Source organism: Sceloporus undulatus, chromosome 1 (assembly GCF_019175285.1).
Source record: "Sceloporus undulatus isolate JIND9_A2432 ecotype Alabama chromosome 1, SceUnd_v1.1, whole genome shotgun sequence".
In the NCBI taxonomy this organism is placed as follows: Eukaryota; Metazoa; Chordata; class Lepidosauria; order Squamata; family Phrynosomatidae; genus Sceloporus; species Sceloporus undulatus.
The window spans coordinates 151,366,966-151,391,343 of record NC_056522.1 but is presented as its reverse complement, the minus strand read 5'-3'; the positions used below and the strand labels follow the sequence as shown (position 1 = coordinate 151,391,343).

Genomic DNA, 24,378 nt, shown 5'->3' with positions numbered 1-24,378 from the left:
TTGGGTACTCATCAGTTCTGTAGTGGTTTGATTTCAGGTCTTTCTTCTCTTCAAGACAGATTATCATCACCACTACCACTATCACCACTAAGTTGATGCACCTGTTTCCTGACAGGCACATTTACTGTCTGATATTACTGCACAGAGAATCTTTGATCTGGAACCACTGAGGTTATTTCATCTTTCTTTCTCGGGGTTCTTTTAATAAATACATTAAGGAATATCAGTTACATTGCGACTTACAGTAATAAGAACATGAGTTTGGAATCACTGTTAGAGTTAATATAGTTCTCGTTACTTGAAGTACAGTACTGTATAAATATTAACTAAATAAGCTTCACTGTACTCAAGTGGAGCATGAAAGAAACATTCTTTTGAGCACATATTGTTTAGAAATTATCTCACTCAGGACTTGTAATTATTTAAATTTTATGGATGCTAATAAGGCATACATAGGCCAGGATCTCACTAGTAATCCCAATGACAGCAGATCCATTGAGCTAATTGTTGCACATTTATCCAAAGGAACTACTCTTGTTAGAAGTAGCAATAGGATCAGGCCACTACATTAATTATAACTATAAATATTCAGATATATACATTTTCTTCATAGGTATAGACTTTTATATTCACCTCCTCAACCACTTTATATTCACATCGTTATATTCACTTCTTATATTGAGAAGCAAATCCCACAAAACTAATTTGAGTTTATCTTCTCATAAAATAAAACCAAAGTTTTATGGCACTTTAATGTGGCATAATCATTAGTATTGTGATATAATCATTATAGCATAGTCACCTATTCAGCATAAGTACATTCCCTAAGTTAAAATCGGACCAGGTTATCTGATGAATTGGTCACTAGTACATCACAATAACATTTCTTAGGCTGCACCCACACTGCAGAAATAATCCAAGTTGACACCACTTTTAACTGCCATGGCTTAATGCTATGGAATTCTGGGAATTGTTGTTTGTTGTGGTACGATAACTCTCTGACAAAGAAGCCTAAATGTCTCACAAAACTATAATTCCCAGAATTCCATAATACTGGAGCATGGCAATTAAAGCAGTGTCAAACTAGGTAATTTTTGCAATTCAGATGCAACCTTAGTCTTTAGTGAATCCTATTGGTTAATCTCAAATAGAGTAGCTCAATGGAATCAATAGGATTTATATACGTGTTGACTCATTTTGTAACAATTAATTTAACAGATCCAGTCCATTTGGGACTAACCAACAAGATTCAGGTGTTGTTGTCTGGTGAATACTCCTTGGTTTTGTGAATGTGCCAAATTCACAATAAAGCCAAAATGAGCCAAACAAATATTACAGTGAGACATACAATTGATTTAGTTTTCTTTGGCAGCTCCTATATGAATAGATGAGATTGCAGATCTCCAAATCTAATCCAATGCATTTACCAATAACTCTGCTGAATTAGCTTCTTTAACTAATTATAACTATAATTAGTTTTTATGTCAGTTATAATAATCTGAATCACAATTCTAAATCAACTACTATGTAATAATTATGTAAAATTGCATCTGGACAGCATGATATATTATGTCTTACTGAGATGTGAACAAGGATAGAATCTCCCTCTTCTCCACAGTCTTCCATATTCTCCCTTCTCTTCCAACCATTTAGCACAAGATGCTTGCTTGAAAATGTTCACTTTTGATTAGCAACAGATTCACATTGTATGAACAGAGAACTATAGTTAATGTTAACCAGGGCTACTTATAACACATCAGCTTCATAAATACAAGGCTCCAAGTTAACTTTCTTGATTTTAACCATCATTAGATTAGCTACAGTTTCCCTTATTCAAATGATGCACTTCTCTTAAATTAGGCTCCTTCATGTCTTGCTAAACTTTGCTCGTCATTACAGTCTAAGGCTGCACATGCATTGAAGAAATAATCCAGTCTGACACCACTCTAACTGCCATGGCTCAAAGATATGGACTTCTGGGAACTGCAGTTTTGTGAAACATTTAGCCTTCTCTGTCAGAGAGCTCTGGTGCCACAACAAACTACAGTTCCCAGAATTGAATAACATTGAGCCATGGCAATTAAAGTGGTGTAAAGCTGGATTTTTTCTGTAGTGCGGATACAGCCTACATGTAACCAACATGTATTGGAATTAGGTCCATGATTTCCTATAAGCTGCAGGAGATCAACAGGGGTATGGTTACTGAAGATTCAATATTAAAGCCCACAGAACATAAATTAGCATAAAGTTTATCTAGGCAAATTTACATTTGTATTTGCAAATTCAGAAATCAGGGCTAGTACCCTGTTTAGTATTTACAATCTTGTAAGACAGGCTTACATCATTTTTTTAAAAAATCCTATTTATGGTTGTTGCACAATCCAATGACCAAGAATGCCCTCCAAAAAAACCACCTTAGAAGCTAGGCAGTGCCACCAACATAGGGATTATTGAGGCCCTGGAGCATGAGATGATGAGTGAAGATGAATCCGTCTCTTTCAAACAAATACTTGTGACAGGATCCTGCAGTGCCCTGCTTCCAAGTGCCTCAGAAAGCCCAGTGTTGATGGTACTGTATGGCTTCTCAGATTGGTTTTGGAGGCCACATGGGTAGATGTAGGGATGATGACAAAACTTCATCAGTGTAACTATGTCTCCTGATGCAGAGTCTTAGCTACTGACTGAGATTTATTTAAATCTCATAGAAGGCAAAGTCAAATATTTAGTTTCTCATCCAAATAATCCTAATTAAAATATTAAGTTAAGTTGCACCCCAGCCATAGACTATTCCCAAATAAGCAAGTCTAAATTCTATTATATTTAAAGATTAACTTGCAAAGCAGTATATAGTTATAGGGGAAACACACACACACACACACACAAGACTGGATGGTAGCTTGTTTTTTTAAAACTAGCACTTTCATATAAAAATAGATTTTTAAAAAGATGGAATTTCAAAAGTTAGATAGAATCGTAGAATCAGAAAGTTGGAAGATACCACTAGGGACATGTAGTCCAACTCCCTGCCATACAGGAACACACAATGAAAGCACTCCTGACAGATGGTCATCCACCATCTGTTTAAAAACCTCCAAAAAAGAAGAATCCACCACACTCCAAGGGAGCATATTCCACTGTTAAACATGTCTTACTGTCAGGAAGTTCTTCCTAATATTGAGGTGTAATCTCTTTTCCTTTTCCTGTAGTTTGAATCCATTGCCCCATATCCTATTTTCTGGAGCTGCAGCAAATAAGTTTGCTTCACCCTCAATATCACACCAATATGACATCTCTTCAAATATTTAAACAGGACTATTGTATCGCCTCTTAACCTTCTCTTTGGTAAGCTAAACATACCCAGCTCCCTAAGTTGCTCTTCATAGGGCATGGTTTCTAGACAGTTCACCATTTTGGTCATCCTCCTCTGGGCACACTCCAGCTTCCCAACATCCTTCTTGAATTGTGGTGTCCAGAACTGGACCCAGTATTCCAGGTGAGGTCTAACCAAAGCAGAATGGAGTAGCTCTATTGCTTCCCTCAATGTAGACACTACACTTCTTCTGTGGCAACCTAGAATCTCATTGACATTTTTAGCTAGCTAGCTATAACATTAAATCAGAAGAAAGCTAAGGGAGAATCAGGGATCACTACCACTTAAACAAACATTTCACTGATAGCAGAAACCAGACTAGCAAAAACAAAACATCAAAAAAAGGATACACCTGATTTTAATCTTAAGCGAACTGGCGATTTTGCTGAACATGTCCACAGGTACGCACAGCATACCTGCAAGGTTGGTGGAGGGTTCTGCTATAATTTCCTGTTAGTTATTAGTTAGATTGAATCACTGATCTGTTATATGGCTTACTTGCATGGGATCATTTGTTAGGATGTGCAATTTCCCCATGAAGTATTTTTTATTAGTACTAAAAAAGATGCAAGGAAAAAATACTTAGAAAGTGAAACAAGAGTTCAAAGAATGGAAAAGTTTAAGTGGCATACTTATGGGTTTTGTTTCCTGTTCAACACAACCCAAGAAAGTGTTGCGTAATATTTGCCTTTTTACTTAACACCTTGGGCCATTGCAGAATAGTTGTTTGCCTTTCTACCAATTTAGAAAAGTCGGCATTCTGATTCAAATCTCTGCAGGCATTAAGCTTGACTTCTAAAGAGTTGACAAGTTGACAAGTCAATGGAATCTCTCAGCCTTGACAAGTTCATTCCCTGGGGGTCATCAGGATGACAAACTCCTGTGAAGGAGGTGAAAACCACCAGGCACAGGATCACTTTGTTTTGCTACTGTACATTATTATTTGCTCAGTTGCAAAAGGTGTAGAGAGAGAGATTTAGTCAGTCATTGTGTAACAAGAGATGGTTTGTGGGCGATGTAAGCCTAATTCTGTGACTTCCTAATGCCCCATGACCATTGCTTTCATTTAAAAAGTGGCTGTCCACTTTACCTTTAAATCAAATCTCCCCCCACTTTAATTTGACTGAAAGTAAGTTGTTTTAGGAAACCAGCCAGCTGATGACATTTCCATCTCTCAGTCCAGCAACTGACCAGTAAAATAGATTTAGGAGGGTCCTTATGATCACCACAATAGTACCATGGATTTTTGATTGGTCTGGATGACCATGAGTCTGGAAGGAACTGGCACCGGAACGCTATGAACCTGCCCATTCTTAGAGGTAGCAACAATATAGGTCCATATTCTACAGCACCTACCTAGTTATGAATGCATAGCTAAGTAACATCTCCTGGCCTTAGCCCATCAAACCTACTTTATCTGCCAGCAGCTGCACTGAACAATGTTAGTCTGGTCAGCTGGTATTAGAGGAGCAGGAAGATGATGTTTCCACTTTCCTTCCACTAATATGTGAGGCTGTCAGAAGGAATTGCATCAGAGATCTTGCTTCTGATTGTTTCAGCCACACTTGCTGGTAGGAAGAGCTACAAACATCATATTCTTGCACCCCGATCACCAGCTGAAGAGATCTCCACCTCTTAGTGCAGTCACTGCCTAGTAAAATAGGTTGAGGAGGGCCTTTATGATTATGGCAACAGTGCGATGATCATGACTATGTAGAGTTAGTGAATACAGAGGAATTAAGGATATGTATTTCCAACAGAGAATGTCACTTATAATTTTAATCCTGTTCACTACTGTTATTTTTGCTTTTTAGCATGTTTTTGCTAATATAGGAGAGATCAGGGATTCCCATTTAAAACAAGGTGGGAAATATGGCAACGGGTAATATCATATTTGGGGACAGAATGGATCTTTGTGCAGAGAGTTGTTATTAAGTGTTATATCACAGTCAAAAATGAAGCAAGACGAGTTGAGACTGTGCTTGAGTAGGCTGTAATATTCACACTTCCATGTGCCAGAACCAGGCTGTTAATTTAGATATCTGCTTTCGCAACTGGCTATTCTCTTTTGGTGGAGATCGGCTAGATTTAATCCTGCTCACACTTAAAGGGCCCTCTTTCTGCATGAAAATAGCTATAAAAATCCCAGAATAAGGAGGATTCTGTAAACAGGCACAAAACACCACCATGCTTCCCTCTTTTTTCAGTTTGTTTCTAACTTGAGCTATTTAATGTTTTCCTCACTGTTGTTTTGTCATGCCTGAGGTATATAATTAAGAGAGCAAATTTGCACACCAAGTACATGGGAACAGCTCTGCAATCAGCGGTTCTATTGGTAAAAATACAGCAATTCATGCAAACTCTAATGAAACACAAAGAGAAAGAAATTTGCTTTCCTTTTAAGCAAAAAATATGGTTGATATCCCAAGGTGCTTGAAATGTTCAGTCTATGATTAGTGGAAGCATGATGTGAATCTCAACTAGTGACTTTCATGATTAAACATGTTATCAAGAGCGATCACTAACAGGGTGTTTGGCTACCGCTGATGCCATACAAAAGCACTGCAGAAACTGGTCGTGACAGTGCATAATTGCTCATTGTATAGCTGCCTGTACACAATGGAATAAAATACACTGAACAGAAAATATCAGCCAAGTGCCTCTTCCAGTGTTACCCCAATGGAGAAGAAGCCACTGTGGCAGTTCTCCAGTTGTTACTTCAGTCAAAGTATCAGAAGTATTGGAGGAACTAGTGGCACCCCAAATTCATCACATCTAAAAGGCAGGCCATTGTGGGAATAACATTATTTTTACTCACATTGGCCTTTGTGTGAGAAGAACATCCTTTTATAGGCTCCTCCTATAAGACCTGAAAATTTGGATATATTGGAATAGGCTTGAAGATGCCAAGAGTTGGACTCTTTAAGACATCTGGAAGGCACAAAGTTGGCCTGCCACCTGGGGAAGATGAAATTTGAAATCCAAAACAGTGGTGAGAAAGTAAGTTATGGAAGGCTATCTGCTGACAGCAGAAAGCAAAATGCAGTCTTCTTGACATTATTGATCTGCAGCTCTGAGGAACCCTGGCCACCATATCTGATGCTGAAGAGTGCTGTGAGTTTTAGTCCAAAAATATCTGGATGTCCCAGGGCATAAAAACCTCACCCTCTGGAACTCCTGGAAGAAAACATTGTGAACTGGATCAGTCAAAATCTCTGCAGTTTACGAGGCCACTCCATGGCGGTTGCTTGGTGCTTCAAGGCAGATTCTGTCCCTGTGAGGGAAAGCACAATGTTTGTTCTTGTTCTGGTGGCTGGCAGCCAACCAGAAGGCAGATGGAGAGAGAATCCATTTGTTATAGAGAACTCTTGTGATTTAAAGGCAATTTTGAGATTTAGCGATCCATGTCTGATTCCATATTCAGGCATAAACAGTTAAAGTCATTATGGGGGAAGCAGGGGAGAAGGTATGTGGTGGTGGCTTCAAGGAGTGAAAAGCAAGGCTATGCCAATTCCTCCTTACCCAGCTAGATAAAGTGTGTCTCTAGCCCTCTCTACTCTTTGCCTCTAGGTTTTGGAAAAAAAAATTGTCTCCTTGAACGATGGATAGCAAGTCAGACTTGCAATGGGTGAGTCTTGGTTACAGTGTTAGTCATCCAGGTTAATGCCTGATATTCAAACTCTATGGCATGTGGCACTGTAAATGCCCACTGTAATGTGCCAAACCTGGTTGGCTTTGTAAAGAATCTAAGTAAAGCATCTCTTCCAAATGTGTTTTTACCATTAGCCTTCCCTTTCCCTCTGATCATTTCTTTCTTTTCCTTTTTTTAAGTACTGAGAACAGCTAGCATATCTATGCTGTTAGTGGTAGAATTCAAAGATAAAGCCGTGTTAGTCTGTAGAATCAATATGCAGAGAGATCTTATAGCATCTTTGAGACTAAAGTGTGGTACAGATTACCCCAAAGGGGCAGCCTGCACCCACCCCTTTTCATGGTGGATTGGGGCCAGGGCAGCCTCGCCAGCAGTCCTGTGGCCCCAATCCACCATTTTTCCAGGCCAAAGAGAAGCAGCAAAATGGCACTTCTCTTTGGCCTGGAAAAGGGCTGCCCTTGAGCCTTAGGCTCCAATGGCACCCCAGTGCTGAAGAGGAGAAAGGGGCAGCTGTCACGGCCCCTTTCTCCTCTGCATAACTGGCGGGGCCATTTGGTTGCCACGCCAACAATGCGCAGGCCCAAAAGGAGCTCCATTTTAGAGCTCCTTTCTGTGCCTCCACCAGGCCGCCGTAAGTGGCCTGGGGCGGTGCAGATACATTCAGACATGGCGCCCCCACATGTACTAGGGTTAGGGAGTGTGCGGTTGGTGTGTGCTCCTCAACCCTAGTATTGCCAGGAGTACTTTGCATTTGGGCAGTCTGTACTGCGTCTAAATGAAAGAAAGAAGTTGATAACATGAGCTTTCATAAACTTCAGTCTACTTCCTCAGATGCATATAGTGGTGTGGAAAGCAGGGACAGACATATATATGCCATTGGTATTTGAGAATGTGAATTCAAACTCAAAATCCTTTGTGTATGGAAATGAAGCAGCAAGTCCAGTTTTAATGATGGTCCTTAGAGCTGCTGCTGTCCTCTCGCCTACTTACCCACCCATATTCTTTACCACAGTCATCAAGTTTCATGGCTGGTACTTTGGGAGCAAATAAACAGTGAAGTTTGGGGATGCCTTAAAGGGTAATATTTTCCCCAACAAGTCCTGTACCAGTACTTCATCTGGTACATGAGGTTTCATAATCACTTGTCATTTGCATGTTTCTCTACTACACAGACAGACATGAGAATCAGTGTGGTGTAATGGCTTGAATGTTGGACTGGGGCTTGGAAGATCTAGATTGTAGTGTTCACATTGCCATGAACAGGAGTGCTAGATGACTATAGCAAGTCACTCCATTTCAACTCAACATACCTCATGGGACCACTGCGAAGATAAAGTAGGGAGGAGAAGTTGAGTTGACTGGAGAAACACTGGAACCAAAATGTAACCAAACCATATATACATAAGCACAGATTCTTACAGAGGTACAAGGGGAAGCGCAGAGACCATTCACAATAGCAATATTGGATGTGATTGCTTTTGTGTTTCCTTCACATCCATTTAAAAGTTAAGCTGAAATAATTGTATAGGTTGAGTCTCCCTTGTCAAAAATGCTTGGAAATAGAAAGGTTTGGATTCTGGATTTTATTTTATCTTTTGATTTTAGAATATTTGCATATACATAATGAGATACCTTTTGGAGATGAGAACCAATTTGTTTGTGTTTGGTAGACAGCTTATACACATAGCGTGATAGTAATTTTATAATAATATTTTTAATAATTTTGTGCATGAAACAAAGTTTGTGTACACTGAACCATTAGAAAGCAAAAATGTCACTGTTTCAGCCTCCCATATGGACAATTTTGTATTTTGGAGTATTTCACATTTCAAAATTCTGGATAAGGGATAACCTGTAGTATTCTTTTAGCCCTGAAAGACATTTGACATTATTATTTTCTTCTTCCCCTGTCTGTTTAAAATCCTACCTCTTACTTGAAATGATACCTCATGCAGTTGATGAAGCAGATTCTAGGCCTCAAAAGTTCATGCTGCAAATAACCATATTAGTCTCTAAGGTTCTTGTAGAATTCTTTTATTGTTGTTGCTTTGGCAGCTGGTAAGAAAATACATGCAATGACTGGAAGCAACAAGTTTGTATACTGTCCTCCTGGCAGTATATTTTTCATGTTCTCATTCTTTGTAAAAGCCCATCTTTGTTCTTTACTGCTGTATCATTTCTTCCATTTTATGTTCAAGGAAAGTCATAACTTGCACTTAAACATTTCACAGTGGAAACAATTTCACCATCCTATTTTAGCATTACGGATTTTCTCAGGAGAACCAACAAGGCAGTCAACAAAGGCCTTAAAACACACTCATAGTGATAAGCTCCTACCCCCCCCCAAAATAAATATTCAAATAGCAGAGATCAATTTTCCATTAATTATATCAATTCATTTTCTGCATTTTGAAAAGCTAGGACCTAAAACTGTATGTATATTAATTTTTTTAATAAAAATATTTATTATTCCATTCAATAGAGTTTATTTCCAGACAGATGTGACCAAAGTTTGCAAAAGTTACTTTTTGATTGCAATTCCCTCAGTTACTTTTCCAAGCTCTGTTGAAATATGGAGCTAAAACACTTTGAAATGTTGGGTGAACATTGAACCCATTAATTATATACTCTCCAACATGTCACTGATCAAAACTAGGGTGTAATATGCACTGCAGAATTAATGCAGTTTGGCACAGCTTTAACTGCCATGGCTCAATGCTATGGAATCCTGGGATTTGTAGTTTGCTGTGGCACCAGGGCTCTCTGACAGAGAAGGCTAAATAGCTCACAAAACTATAAATCCCAGAATTTCATAGCATTAAACCATGGTAGTTAAAGTGGTGTCAAGCAGCATTGTTTCTGCAGTGCAGATCAGACGTACATGTGTGGCCAAGCAACTTCAGAATGTTGTCCAGATGATCAAAGTGATTAAAGAAGAAAAACACAGAAGCTAGGAGAAGCTGCATCAGCTTGCTTTTGCCTGAGCCTACGCAAAAGGACAAGATTCTCCCCATCCTTTCTTCTCTCCCCTGTGCTGAGTTAATTGAGTGCAAACTACTTTTCCACTTTGAATTCTGTTTTCAGCAAGTGAAATAAGCAGATGACAAAGGGAGAAAGTGAGAGGAGAGATAAACTGGAACATTTTAAAAGCAAGGGAAAAGCGGGGTGACGTGACTGTCCTGGTCAAATCGGGACAGATGGAGGCAATGTAATTATCATAAGCAGCAATGTTTGTCAAGGTATAGGTTTTGCAAGCATCATTCCCTGAGTTGTTATGGGATGCACACAGAAACATCATGGGAAATCCTTCTTTCTGTCACCTAATATGAGGAGTGCAGCTAAATACAGACTCTCCATACACTTCTGCCTACTCCTCTTCTCCACAGCAAATCTGAACTATTAGGAAACAGAGAAATGAAGTGCTGGATTGCCTTCTGCTCTCAAACCGTGGTGATTTGGTCCTTTGTGAATAGTTTTTGTATCGGTGGCAGAAGGAACAGCACATTCCTGGCTTCTGTATTAACTTACAAGGTCACAAGTCATTGTTGTTGTCTACCATGCGGGGAGTATTTGGCACAACACCTTCTTTTCATGCTACAAGTGAGGAGGAGGAAGAGGAGGCGTATTGACAGTGAAAACAGAAGTGTTACAGGAAGCTAGATAAAGGCGGTACAAAATGTTGCATTGCCAACAATGGATGCTTTATTTAAAAAAATGGCTGGGCCATAACAAATATCTCAGATTACACTTTTTGCTACAGAACAGCACTTTTAGGCACCTAGCAGAAATCCTGCAGAGCAAAGAATACATTGTTGAATATCTTTGAAAGTGGGTACACTTAAAGATGCATTTTAACCCCCAGTAAAGCGTGCTTAATTCATATTGAGCTCAGTGAGAAAGTTAAGCCACTGCAAAACCCTCATTCTTTGAATATAAGGGGCTCCGAAAATGTGTAATTCAGGCTGTGTCAGCCTTCAATATTATTTTCTGTGCAGAAAAGGCACATCAACCACATAAGCATTTTGTGCAGAATAACTCATCAATTGTGAATTTTTTTCAAAGACAGTGTGGCTTTTGAAGACCTTCACACAGCAGGAAGACAATTGCTAAAATTACTTGTTGCTTTCTTTGAGAAGAAAATTAGTGAAGATTTGTATCCATACTCAGCAGTGGATAAAACATAGGTAAGCAAAAAATGCTTAACCAGGACAGCAGCTGAGAAATTGTTAAAATTAAAGCAATTTGAGGTATGTGTTTTGAATGATAATGCATGGACCTAAAGGATATCTTTTAGATAAGTGCTTCACCCTCATACTGAGAGGTGCCTGTATACCACTAATTGTCAGCATTCAGTGTAAATCTCATAAAATATCCACTGGTCCCTTCTACATCTCTTTTTCATGAATGGCTACACAAGGCTATTCTTAAACCACATGTTTACCATAGCTGATATTTCCAGTTCCCTGCACATTCAAGAGAAAGTACAGTGGTACCTCGGGTTACGAAATTAATTCGTTCCGCGGCTAATTTCGTAACCCGAAAAACCTTCGTAAGCCGAATTGCCATAGGCGCTAATGGAAAAAAATAGCTCTCTGCTGCCCTCCGGTGGCGAAATAGCGCCGAGGTTTTTTCGTAACCCGAAAAAACCTTCGTAAGCCGAAACAATAAATCCCTATGGGATTTTTTCGTATCCCGAAAAATTCGTAAGCTGGGTAATTCGTATCCCGGGGTACCACTGTACTTAAAAGTTGCAAAACTGGCAGTCAAGTCTCCATTTTCTTTTCTCCAGGAGCTCTACTGAAGAATTCTGTTCTCTCTTTAGTTTTAACACAATCACCCCTTTAGGAATACTGTACCTTGATGAGGTTAATCTCATTTTATTCTATGGTTGTACATGTCACTTAGGCATTCCTAGAAGAACCTTCTTTCTTTTCAGCCAAGCTGACCCAGGCAACTTCTTTGGTAAATTGATTTGTTGCAAAGCTCTACTCTAATTTCAATCTTGTTTCTAGTATTTCTTTGTTGTCACCTTTGTTGTTTTAACACATTGTGGAAAGAACCCACAGTGTGAGCCAAAGCTTTTGTATCTCCTTTTCACTGTGCTTTGGTGAAATGAATTTTCATCAGATTGTCTTATAGGTCTTCCGGAAGTGCGGACGGTTACTAAAGAAATAAAAGAATCATCTAGGACCATTAAGAGAATTTGATCATTGATTATAGATTTTATGGACTAAAGCCCACTTCAGCTGGGATTTATGCTGGGGGGGATCTGTTAGTCTTTAAGGAGCCACAAGACTGTTCATTTTGCTGCAAAAGACTAACAGGGCTACCTATCTGGGGTTTATCACTACAGAAGACGTCAGCTTTAGCCATATGAAATGTAAAGCCTGCATTTAATGAAATGAATTGTGCTCCATGGAAACTTTATTCCACAATAAATATACAAAGCCTTTAACCCACTATGAAAAGAAAAATTACTGAAGGAATGACTGTCAAATAAACCCAAAGTAAGCCATATGGATAAAATATCCAATGGAAGTCACTACGCATGACACCAATTGAGAGTTTTTTTTAAAAAAAAGTCTTTACCAAGATCTCCTTGTTTAAAGTAAATTAATATGGTTGCACATCTATCATTTTTTAGCAATATTCTACAGTGCAAAGCCCAAAAATCCATAGAGTTTAGCTCTGACCCTCCAATTTTTTAAACATAAAGAAGCACATTGTGCCATTAACACACACATGTAGATAATTATGCTACTTGCACAATTATAAACAGTGTAATAAACCATTAGATGTGAACTACAGATAATAACAACTGGACTTACAGATTTTGTCAATTTAGCATAGGTCAACTGAACAGCCCACAACCACAGCTAAAAGTCATTATTCTATCAGTTCAGTGGAACTCTGCAGTAGCTGTACCAAAGATTTGGGAAATGGATTTGAGGCTGCTCATACAATAAAAATGGTTGGGCATTAATGGGCTCCTTATCACTTGCATGTTCACAGATGGGAATCATAGAGCTCTTTAGATCTTGTTGGGTTACAACTCTCAGAAGCCCTAGTCACTGTAGCCAGTAGTGAAAAGTGTTGAGAGTTGTAATCTAACATCTGTACATTTCTAACACTTCCAATCTTGCTCTATCTCACCTGCTGTGGGCCTGCCAAAAGTTGCTCCTACATAGCTCATCAAGGTTTGGGTGAAGGGGAAAATACAATTGCATCCTAGCCAGAAATTCCCACTGCAGAAAGACCACTGAATTCTCTTGCAACAAATGAGCAGCAACTTTACATTAATCAAATGTCAACTGTTATCTTTAAAAAGATCTGTTAGTTAGTTTTGAGAGGCATTATTAAACAGGACTTTGAAATGTTCTTTTCTTGTCACCTTATAAAGATAAAGATCTTACCTTTACATAAAGCTGTTGAAACTCTTCTAGGTTCAGTCTCCCACTAGGGCAGTCTTTTAGAAATCCTTTGTACCACTGTTTCAGTTCATGCTCATTAAACTCTGTGCTCTTCACCAGATCCTCCATCACTTCAGGAGCCAGTTTGCTATTCTGTTTCCCCATTATGCCTTAAGAAAAACAAAAGACATATATGATTATCATCCTTCCATCTGCAGGAATGTTCACAATGATTCTGATTGGATTCCTGGGACTGTTTGGGAGTTGAAAGCAATTGGGCTGAAATCGCCTACAGGATATTTTCTTCATACTGCATTTAGAATCAATCTCAAGCTAGCTTTTTATCTTCACAGGTAGCTATGATGGGCATGTAAAGGACTCCCAGGTTCTGAAAAAGAAAAGCAGTGCTATGCTAACACAAGAATCAATCTAGTGGAGGAGATCCTGAAACTAATTGTTTCTTCTCACTTTTGCAAATGGTTGATGCACAAAGTGAGAAGAGATCATGTTGTGCTGTTGCTTAATTTCTCCCACTGAAGTGCCAGCTTCAGACTGTGTCAATTAATTAATTACTTAATTTAGACCTCACTTTTCTTCCAATGAACTCAAAGCCATACACATGGCGCTCGTCCTGCTCTGTGTCAGCCTCACAAAAACATGTGAGATTGCTCATGAACAAATAAAGTGGCTGACCCAAGGTCACTCAGTGGACTGGGTTTCACGGCTCAGAGGGGGCAATACCAGAGAGGACATGAAACTAGATCTCCGAAATCCCATTCCAATAATCCAACCACTATGTCTCTCTGGTTTGTGATAGAAACATTGAGAAAGTTCATACATAGCTACAGCCAACTATGAATTATGTCAACATGCACATTGTCTTTCTCACAATATATGGCAACCTCCATAATATATAATAAACCTAATTTGACAAATGGCTGTATTAATGCAACAGCTGCTTCTTCCAGTCATTCCATCACCTGGTCTGGTCAGATTATAAACCTTTAACCAGTTGTTAGTGAACTGTATAAACTAAAAATCACTGGATCACCACCACACCAGTACTAATTTATAATAGTTTTTCATTTTATAGCCTTTCCTATAAAAAAATCTCCACATGAAAAAAGAAGGCCCTAATCCTACACTTTCATTTCTGTGCACTTATTGGTCCAGTAAAACAAAACCATTGTTTTACTTAATGCAGAAAATTGTGCAAGATTAACAGTCCTGCTCCATATAATCCTCTACCATAATTATACCCCTCCATTCTTTCATTTCTCAAATGCCACTTCTTGTATCAGCAAAACTACATTCTTAATTACAATCCATAGCTATCAAGTGTGAATCCAAGGATTCTGGTTGCAGATTTAATTAATGAGAGAAGAAAGCTGTAATTCGTGGCTTATCTAATTTACCACAAAATGGATCCCACCATCTTCCAAGCTTTTGTGTGCTGCTCTTTTATCACTATTATGAATGCATGCCGCTCCATAATTCTACTGCCACTCCTGCAGTCACCAGCTTTGTTCAGAATTGCTTTTACACAAATGCATGTATAGGCAAATATAATTAAAAATTATGCACTTTCCTGCACATAAGAACATATTTAATTTTCAATTATTAAAAAAGTAAGTTGGCAATTGTTTATTGAACACACATCTTCTTCAAAGAGAACCTAGCCTCAAATTGTTAAAGTTTTTTTTTTTTTTTTGAGACTGAAGATGGTAACTTACAGCAATCCTTTACATATCGACTCAGGAGTTAGTCTCAGTGAGATTTACTGCCAGGTAGCTCTGTATTTGCTACCTAAAGCTCCTCTAAGGCATTATCTGAAAAATTGTGGTTTTGCTACCTACTCTAGAAAATGATTTACTTCTACTGTATGCTGCCTCTAACAGTTGTAAGTAGATGTATTATAGAAACACTACAAATCCTTAGTGCTCTCACACAGCCATCCTATGCAAATTTAGTACTTACACTTCTAAGTAAAAATGCTTGTGCTACACGGTTTGCAGTGTGGCCCTAAATCTTTCACCATCCAAGTGCAGTATATATTGTGGAAATGCAGTTGCATCCAGACAGATCAGGGACCAGACACTGTGTGTTGGGTTAAAAGATGGCCACAACTTTAATACTTATACAGGGGTAGATGGTTTGGCTCCAACTGGCTGGAGCCACGTGTGCAGGCAAGGCTGCATTTTATCATCCTACTTGTTCAACTAGTATGCAGAAAACATCATACAAAGAGCAGGATCAGACTTAGAAAAAAGAGGAGTGAAGATAGGAGGAAGAAACATCAACAATCTAAGATAAGCAAATGACACAATATTACTGGTGGAAAACATGGACTTGCAATAATTACGGAGGAACATCAAAGAAGAAAGTGCAAAGGCAGGATTGTTGTTGAACATAAAGCAAACCAAAAAGGAAGAAAAGAAAAAGAAAACACCATGGAGAGCATACATAAATTCAAACTAGACAAAGAGGAAATTGAAACGGTTAAGATTTCACACACCTTGGTTCAAATGTTGGACAGAATGAGGGCTGCAGTCAAGGGATAAGAAGAAGACTAGGAATGGCAGCCGTGAAAGAGCTAGAAAAGATCCTAAAGCGTAAAGATATACAACTGAGCACTAAAGTTAGAATCATGGAAGCCATGGTATTCCCCATCACTATGTATGGATGTGAGAGCTGGACAGTGAAAACAGTGGATTAAAAAAAAACCCCACGTTTGAGATGCAGTGTTGGAGTGCTGTGGATACTACGGACAGTGAAAAAGACAAACAAATGAGTCCTTGAATTGATCAAGCCTGAAATACCCCTAGAAACCAAGATGACCAAATTGAGGGTGTCATACATAAGTTACATCATGAGAAGGCACGATTCACTAGAAAAGTAAATAATGCTGCGAAAGGTTGAGGGTAGTAGGAAGAAAGGAAGACCACATGCCAGATTCGGGAGTTCATGGGCCTGAATCTGCAAAACCTAAGTAGAATAGTAGAAGACAGGGGGTCTTGGAGATGTCTCATCTACAGGGTCGCCAAGAATTCAGGTCTACTTGAGGGCAGTTACCACCACCACCAACAAAGCCATTGGCTGATGGTCCACAGAGAACTGGCAGGAAAGAAACAGTTGTAGCTACTGAGTACAAATATGATACTGGTCACTAGCATATCCCTTCCTGTTACCCCCATACCACAGTGTCTGAGAAGCACTGCTCTATGGCACCTAGAAACTAACTCTTGAAAAGCTTCTTAACCCTCTGAAGCAAGGGGTTTTTTTTTGTCAGGGAGAGTGAAAAAAGGAATGCAGGGGGCAAGGGAGACTGGCTCTTCTTGAATCAACTGACGAAAACAGTTCCATAGTTGGAGGCATTTTGGGGGATCCTGGCTTACATGAGAAAAATAAGAGTCTTGCTGCGTGTAAGATCAAGAGAAAAGTTGAATGTTCCACCTGCTGTGTCCCTAAATCAAAAACTTAACAGCATCCTCTGATATACATTATGTTGGAACAGCAGAATTATAATATCATTTAAGATCAGGGATGTAAAGAATGTTGGCACATTTTATCAACCTTGAGAAGAAGAGTGTCTTGACACATAATATCAGTCACATTAATTTTTTGGACTGAGGTAGCGTTCTGGACTATTTTGCCAAGAAGAAAAAGAAGTTTGTACAAAAAAGGAGGTCTTGCATAAAAACATCTTTTGAGTCAAAACAGATTTCTGCACAGAAAACAGTGTATTGTCCACAAAATACAATGTGTAATGTCCTGCATCAACTTTTTAGTTAAGTATTATTACTAAGTATACTTATCAACGTGACCTCTCCTGGCCTGACCTGCTCAAATCTGACACAAGCACCATTTATCTATGCTCCAATTGCCAGCAGAATGGCTCTCCTCCTTCTCATGCAGCTGATCCCCATCAGGTAGCTTTGAAGTGAAGTTACAATTGTGGCGACAGTGTCAAAATTGTGATTAAGTAATGATCATGAATATGGACTGGCTTCCTAGATTTACTAATCTGTATCTGTTTTGTAGTCATGATTGCTACCTAGACATGATTTTTGACACTACTGCCACAACTGTAACTCCCCCTCACATATTTTATCAAGCATCAGTTGCATGAGGAGAAGGCGGCCCATCCTGTCCACATCTGGAGCACTGGTGAATGACACTTCCATCAGATCTGGGGAAGGTCAGGAGAGATTACTTTGTTGAGTGTACTTAACTAAGTACAAATACAGCCAAAATCACAGGACAGCAATACTTTTATAGGATCAATCAAAATGCACAAAACACATGTTACAAGCTTTTGAAGCTTCACCAGCTTCATCAGGCAAATGTGTTAGAAATCATACAGGAGAAAGAAAGTTATGACGATATTAGAGTTACAGGCCTATATTTTGTCAAAATGTTGTTCTTTTCAGTTAAGATGATATGGAGGGATATCCATGCATATCCTTCTGGCCATGTGGGTTCTGGGAGGTACAGCCAACATGGTTAGCCCTGGATATGTACTTAACTAAGGATTATGCAGGATTATGGCCTGCTTTCTGTACACAATGATGGGACTGCAAAAACTCAGCTTCTTCCTGCAAAACAACCCTTTTTTTATCTGCACTAACAGGTGAGTTTTTTTTAAAGTCTCAAAATACAAAATTAAAATAATAAATCAAATAGTTCTTGCCTGTGAGAATGTAAAGAAATGAATATTTGTAGTATTTGTAGTACATTGTTATTCAAGAATACCTTTCCAAATTTGAGGCCAGATAGTCATATACTGTATTATATAGTAAGGTTTAACATTTATTTTCAATTCCAAACCTGGTGATATTACAATTTCAGTTTGAGCTTGCCCATGCTAGGTTGGCTTTTAAACCAACATCTTTTCTGCTATCCATGTATCCAAGAAGCATAGGGAATCAAGCATTTTGCTCTGAAGATAATGGCTGAATGCATTTGCTTGGCATCCTTTAGGAGTGGTGAACAAAGCAGTAAGAGTCATGTATTATTTGTAATGCTGGCACTGTATTTTCTTGTCGTGTATGTGAGATGTATAGGGAATACGTGGAGGCACGAGTTTTCCCATTCTTATACACTCCCAAGCATGAAATAAATCCTCACACAACAGAGATGGAATTATCATACACTGACTTGACTTATGCAACATGGGAAAATGGTGAAAGGGGAGAAAAATAACATACCAGAAATATATGGTGAATTCTGTGCAGGGCGATAACGGACCAATTTTCCCTGTTATTTTTCAGGAAGAAGTTTTAACAAATTCCCCACTGTGCCCTGGTAATAACTGCAACTCCTGAGACAAACCTCTACATTGTTCCTTTCTCCTCAGGCTTCTTTTGACACTGCCTTTCTTCTTACCCATGACAGCATGAAACATAGAGGGAAGGAGCACAAAGCTGTCAAATCCCTGTCACATATTTGACCCTTTCGTATATAATTCTTCTTTCATAAGAGAGAGGGAGAAAAGTTTAATGTAAAACGGTATCTTTGCCCTTGAACCAACAGAAAGAAATCTTTGCAAAAAGAAACCCCACGTGGCTGAATAGAACAGTTGCTAGCATGTTCCTTGATGATAAAGGGAAATAGCTGCCCACCCAGAGAAGGCAACAGAGACCACACACTGAATTCTACCCAAGGCTGTCAACAGGATCTCCTTAAAATATTATGCTATTGAAAGAGAGAGATAAACAACTCCAGCATGAAGTGTCAAGATAATGTCCGCACTTTCAACTACAAAGCAACACATCAACGAGAAAGATGATATTATTTTGAGGGAGGATGGAAGAAGTCTCTAGTTTTGTCCCTACACAGTGGCAGAAAGCCACTGTATCTAGATTTCATTCTGCCCCAAGTTAAGATAATCTGTGCTTTTGGCCTCCACCCTTAATTCATAAGAAATAACTTTTTCTTTAAAGTGGGCCAATTAATTTCCCAATAACTCCATCTAGACTTTCCCTTTTGTGTGTGCATGATTTAAACCCTTTGTTTGTTTGCTCTTGTTGTTGGAAAGAAAACTGGAGAATGGTACTCCTTCTCAAAAAGAAGAAGAAAAAAAACAATTCAATATCCATATGGAGAAACCTGTTTTCACAGATATCCTCCATTACCTCACTAACAGACCAGTTTTTACACTCACAGGCTGAGATCTTACATAACTGAGCATGTGTAACAGTTCCTTGTGCAAAACCCCACTATAGCTCCCCTGTTACTGTGGCCAGTGTTGTGCTGCGACCTCTCATTGCTGGTGCAGAGTAGAGGGAAGGAATAGGAAAATCTTCTCACTATGTCACCACAGAGAGATGCAGACCAAGTAATCTTCTGCCGAGTTCAGCAGAGATCCTCCAAAGGTCTCAGCAGGTGATATCACAGCTGTTCATCTGGCTATGTGGACACAGTTGGATGTTTCTCTGAACCCCTCCACTTTCCACCAGCACTGGAATGGCAGGAGAGGCTATCCCAGCACAATGGTGAGTCAGGGCAGAGGCATCACAAGGAGGTGCAGGAAGTGTGGACTGCACCAGGTGACACCCTTCAGGGGGGTGACACCACTGCTCCTAAAACATCCATATTTTGGCAGAAACAGGCTGTGGCACTTACTTGTATCTCTTTAAAATGCTTTAAGAGATGGTGGGAGTGGGATGAAGCTCAGTGGGAGGAGAAAGGAGAGGCTCCAGGATTTTTTAAAGTTACAATGTCAAATTTCAATTTTTTTAATTATTCTTTTATTTTTTAAACATTTTTATTCTTTTAAAATTTTCTTTAAAAACACCACATTTTAACAAAATCTTCAATATGTAAATACATTTATGTTGTGCGTTTGATATTGCAATTTGAAGGTATAATTTTAATTTTGCTAGCTGCTTATGTCACAACTATTAGCATTGCATTCAGTGGTATATGGGGATTACGATTTACGAGTAACATTGGTGTGAAATGGGAGGAGGTCAATGAAGGGGTGACGCCACGAGTTACTGCACTGGGTGACACCATCCCTAGTGATGCCACTGGTCAGGGGGAAGGGCTTTGGTCATTGTGGAGGGTAGAAGCACATACCAATCTCCAAAATGACCCACAACTACCACAGAAAGATATACACAGACATAAGATAGACTCCCACCTTCATATTTCTCTAACAGGATTCCAGCCACAGGCCACAACAGGCAAAAGAGGTGTGCTCTCTTGCCTATTTTAATGAATGTGAAATCTAATAGCGGTGATGTGCTTCTGTCAGAAGCTAATATTCTTCCAAACCCTTTGCACCAATCCATAACCGAGACAAAATAATCTCTAAACGTTATCAATTCTTCTAAATTATCACTTCTCCTTTTCTCTGTCCCACCTCTCTCACAGGTACTGTGGGAATACGTACAGGAAAGGCCCTTCTCTTTGGGTGCTCTCATATTCTGTAACTTTAATTGCTTTTCAACTTTTGTAATCTAGGAATTTTGATCCATGTTTTAAGTATTTTAAATGAATCCAGAGCTGGGAAAAGGGTGGGATGTAAATAAATACAATAATATATACTATTGTGCTGAGTGACAACAAGACTGGAGCCAAACAGAAACCAGAGGTAGGTATTTCCATGTTCAAGGGAAATCCAAAGTTTGCAGAAGAACTAAAACAACAACTTTAAAACAACAAAACCTTGGCAGGGAACTCTGCAAACACAGAAATCCTCAATGAAAAGAAGTTTTCAGAACTTTACAGGAGTTTGGTTCCATCAAAGCAAAGAGGGGGCAAAATTAACAGTGAATGAAAAAATAATGCAAACTCTAGCAAAGCAGTTAGTTGAGCATGAGATTTTAAAGATATTGCATAATGCGACAGAAACACTGACAGTGGCAATTCTGTCCCTGGGCATGTCTGCACAAAACATTTAACTGTGTCACCATGTCTTCATAATACATAGTGAAAGGCCTGATCTGACTGCAGACTGTCTTCACGTGGGAAGGCCAGATTCTCAGCAAATCTGGACCATCCCTCCCTTAATCTGCTTTTCAAAAACTCACCATTTGCTCTGGATCTTCCCAGAAAATCCAGAGTGACTCTAGTCAATTTTTTACACAGTGTCCCACTGTGCCACCCGCTACCACAAGTCATCACACTGAAGTCACATCAAGGCTCCCAGCCATGTGATCAAGACTGGGTGCCTTGTTTTTGATCTCAGACTGGGTGCCTTGTTTTGACTTCCACCACTGCCAGTGGGCAACACAGTGGGACACACATTTAATCACTAGTGACGCAGTGGTTAAATGCTAGTACTGCAGCCATTCACAGCCACAAGGTTTGAGTTCAGTCCCAGCCAGGGCTCCAAGGTCCACTCAACCTTGCATCCTTCCGTAGGCCACTAAAATGAGTACCCAGCTTGTTAGGGGCAATTAGCTTACACATTATAAACCACTTAGGGAGTGCTTACATGTACTGATACGTGGTATAGAAATGTACTTGCTATTGCTAGACCACCTAGCATTACTCCAGAGTGCCAAGGTAAGGGCGGGTTAGAGGCAACCTTGGGGACAGTATATTCCAGGCAGCTTCTGAAGTATTCTGTCTAGCATAGACTGCCCCTTTTGGTAGGACAGGTAGAGTTTATATTAGGTTGTGTTCTGCTTCTGCTTCTTTGTGATTGTAGCAGTGGAAAGAAGACTTGTATATGCATATGAATGTCTTTTCCCACAGACATTTCCAAAGTTAGAAAGCAGCCAAAAAATTAAAAGCAGAAAAATGATGTCAGAGTGTTTGCATGTGTGTACATGCACATATACAAGAAAGGAGGAAGTAATGGAGAAAGCCATGAGTTGCTGACTGGCACCCTGAACAGGCTCATTCTTGTTAGAGAATAGGGACGCGTGGTAAAGTTTTGTTGCAGATCTGAGTTGTGGACACAAAACAACTGTGGCAGAGTGAAGCAGCAACATTCTAAGCACAGCAAGTACAGAGATACACCCAATACAAAAATGTTATTGGCTAATGAGACTGAATAGTCACCTAGTCGTGTGCCAGCATGCTGAGTTTGGGCATTGTGTTTTCTACATCAATAATTATCTTGGTATGGCAATAAACTTGTTTTTGATGGTGTCACTTGCCTGGATTTGGTCTAGCATGGATTGCAAATTCACACCAGAAACAGTGTTAAGCTTGGGCTAGCACTAGCACTGTTGAAATGAACTAAGTGCTTTATTTCAACACATACTGTACTATCTTTTATACAATCTTTATAAAGTGATCCTAAGAAGGAAAAACACACCAGAAGAATTACAGCAGCCTTTTCCAACTTGGTGCCCTTCTCAAGCTTTGGACTTCAAATCTCATGATCCCCCATCTTTGGTTATTTTAGATGGGGCTGATTAAGTTTTAGTCCCAAGCATCAAGGGGTGCCAGGTCAGGGAATACTAGATTTTAGTCTTCACATGGTAAGAAATAATGTAATGCATAATTAGTAAGATATAAGTGCGAATGAAGATAGGGTTGTTGAAAAGAAGAATCTTTTTATTTAAAAGGGCATTTGGGTTCCTTTGGTTTCTTCTTTGTGATTCTCTTTATTTCAATTTGTATTTTAAATTTAATTGTGTTTTTAACTGCCTGACATTTTATTTATTTCACTTTTTATCTTCCCTGTATGTTAGATAAATTGGTTTTGTATTGGTGTTGTTGTTGCTATTATTAGTGTTAGCTCCCCTGGAATGTTCTAATGGAAGGGAAGTATTATTAAGGTAACAAAAATGGACAAAGTGCATCTAAAATTAATACTATGTTCTACTTAAAAAAATGTACACAACCTGTGCCCAGAAAATAGAGTATGTTTAAGGAAGAAATCATACACATTTCTGTTTCTCTCTACCTTCTGAATCTTTTATAATAATGCAGCTCCTACAGTATTACTTCTAAACTGCCCCCGCACATACTTTTATTATTATACGACACTGTGCTAAAAGTAATACAACACACACTCCCTAACAATAAAAAGGGCCTAACATAACTATTCTTTTTTGCAAAGGGAGAAGCATTTGCTCTAAATGCTTGAACCCCTGCCAACAATTCTTAGATGCTGGCTGTCCTGCAAGATTCAAAACAAACATTTGGTATTTCTTGTTTGCTTTTCAAATTTGTGCTCAACCAACAGTGACAAACAATCCAACTCTACACACATACAGTACATTTCATTGTAGCAGGGCAGATAACTGTTTGCAGAGCCACAAGTTAAGTGGCCTATCCTGTGCCAACCATGTGGGGTAGAAGTAGGGGCGGTTCTGCCCCCTCACCAATCCAACCACTAGCCCCTTGTAAGAGAAAATACACCAGAGGAACTTTGTATGAGGAGTGTTAGGATGACATGTGTCAATTGTTCTACCATGCTGACCATACTGGCTATTGTCTCCCAGAAGCCTATGCAGTATTGACTTTAGTTAATAACAAGCTTCTGTAATCTTGGCTCTTAAATTTATCTCTAGTGTAGCACTGGTATGGTTTTGGAAAGAAGAGATCTATCGACTGCTGCAATTCATCCTTGGCTAGTCACGCTTATAGAGGGAGAATTAGTGACTGGAATGGCTACTGTTAATTAGTTCATTAGAATATATCAAATAGAAACAGGAGTGAGTAATGCAGGTATACACCGAAGGAAGTGAAAGTGTGATAGATCCTATATTAAGTCCTGTGGAACTGCCCTGATGAGTCTGATGCAGATCAGGAGGACTAGCAAGGTGCTCCACATTGGACACAGAGGGATGTCTCCGCTGTTGCTTCTACAAAGCTCCCAACAACTGAATGGAAATGTGAGCTTACTCTACGGGTTTTGTTTATTTTATATACTGAAACTGTCTGGGATTTGAAAAGCATTTTTTTAAAGACTGGAAAACAGATTTTCAGCTGGCACTAGCAGAACTAATTCTGTATCCCCAGTGCTGAACAACTCTGGT

At 39.2% G+C, this 24,378-nt stretch overlaps 1 protein-coding gene across 1 annotated transcript in view; it reads right to left on the bottom strand.

Moving 5' to 3' along the window:
- The window catches only part of VSNL1 (visinin like 1), a 103,012-nt gene that overhangs the window by 40,533 nt on the left and 38,101 nt on the right, over nt 1-24,378 (bottom strand). Inside the window, exon 2 of the mRNA XM_042446986.1 lies at nt 13,436-13,602. Coding sequence (XP_042302920.1) covers nt 13,436-13,597 — 162 coding nt within the window. The 5' untranslated portion in view covers nt 13,598-13,602. The remainder of the gene's footprint in view (nt 1-13,435; nt 13,603-24,378) is intronic.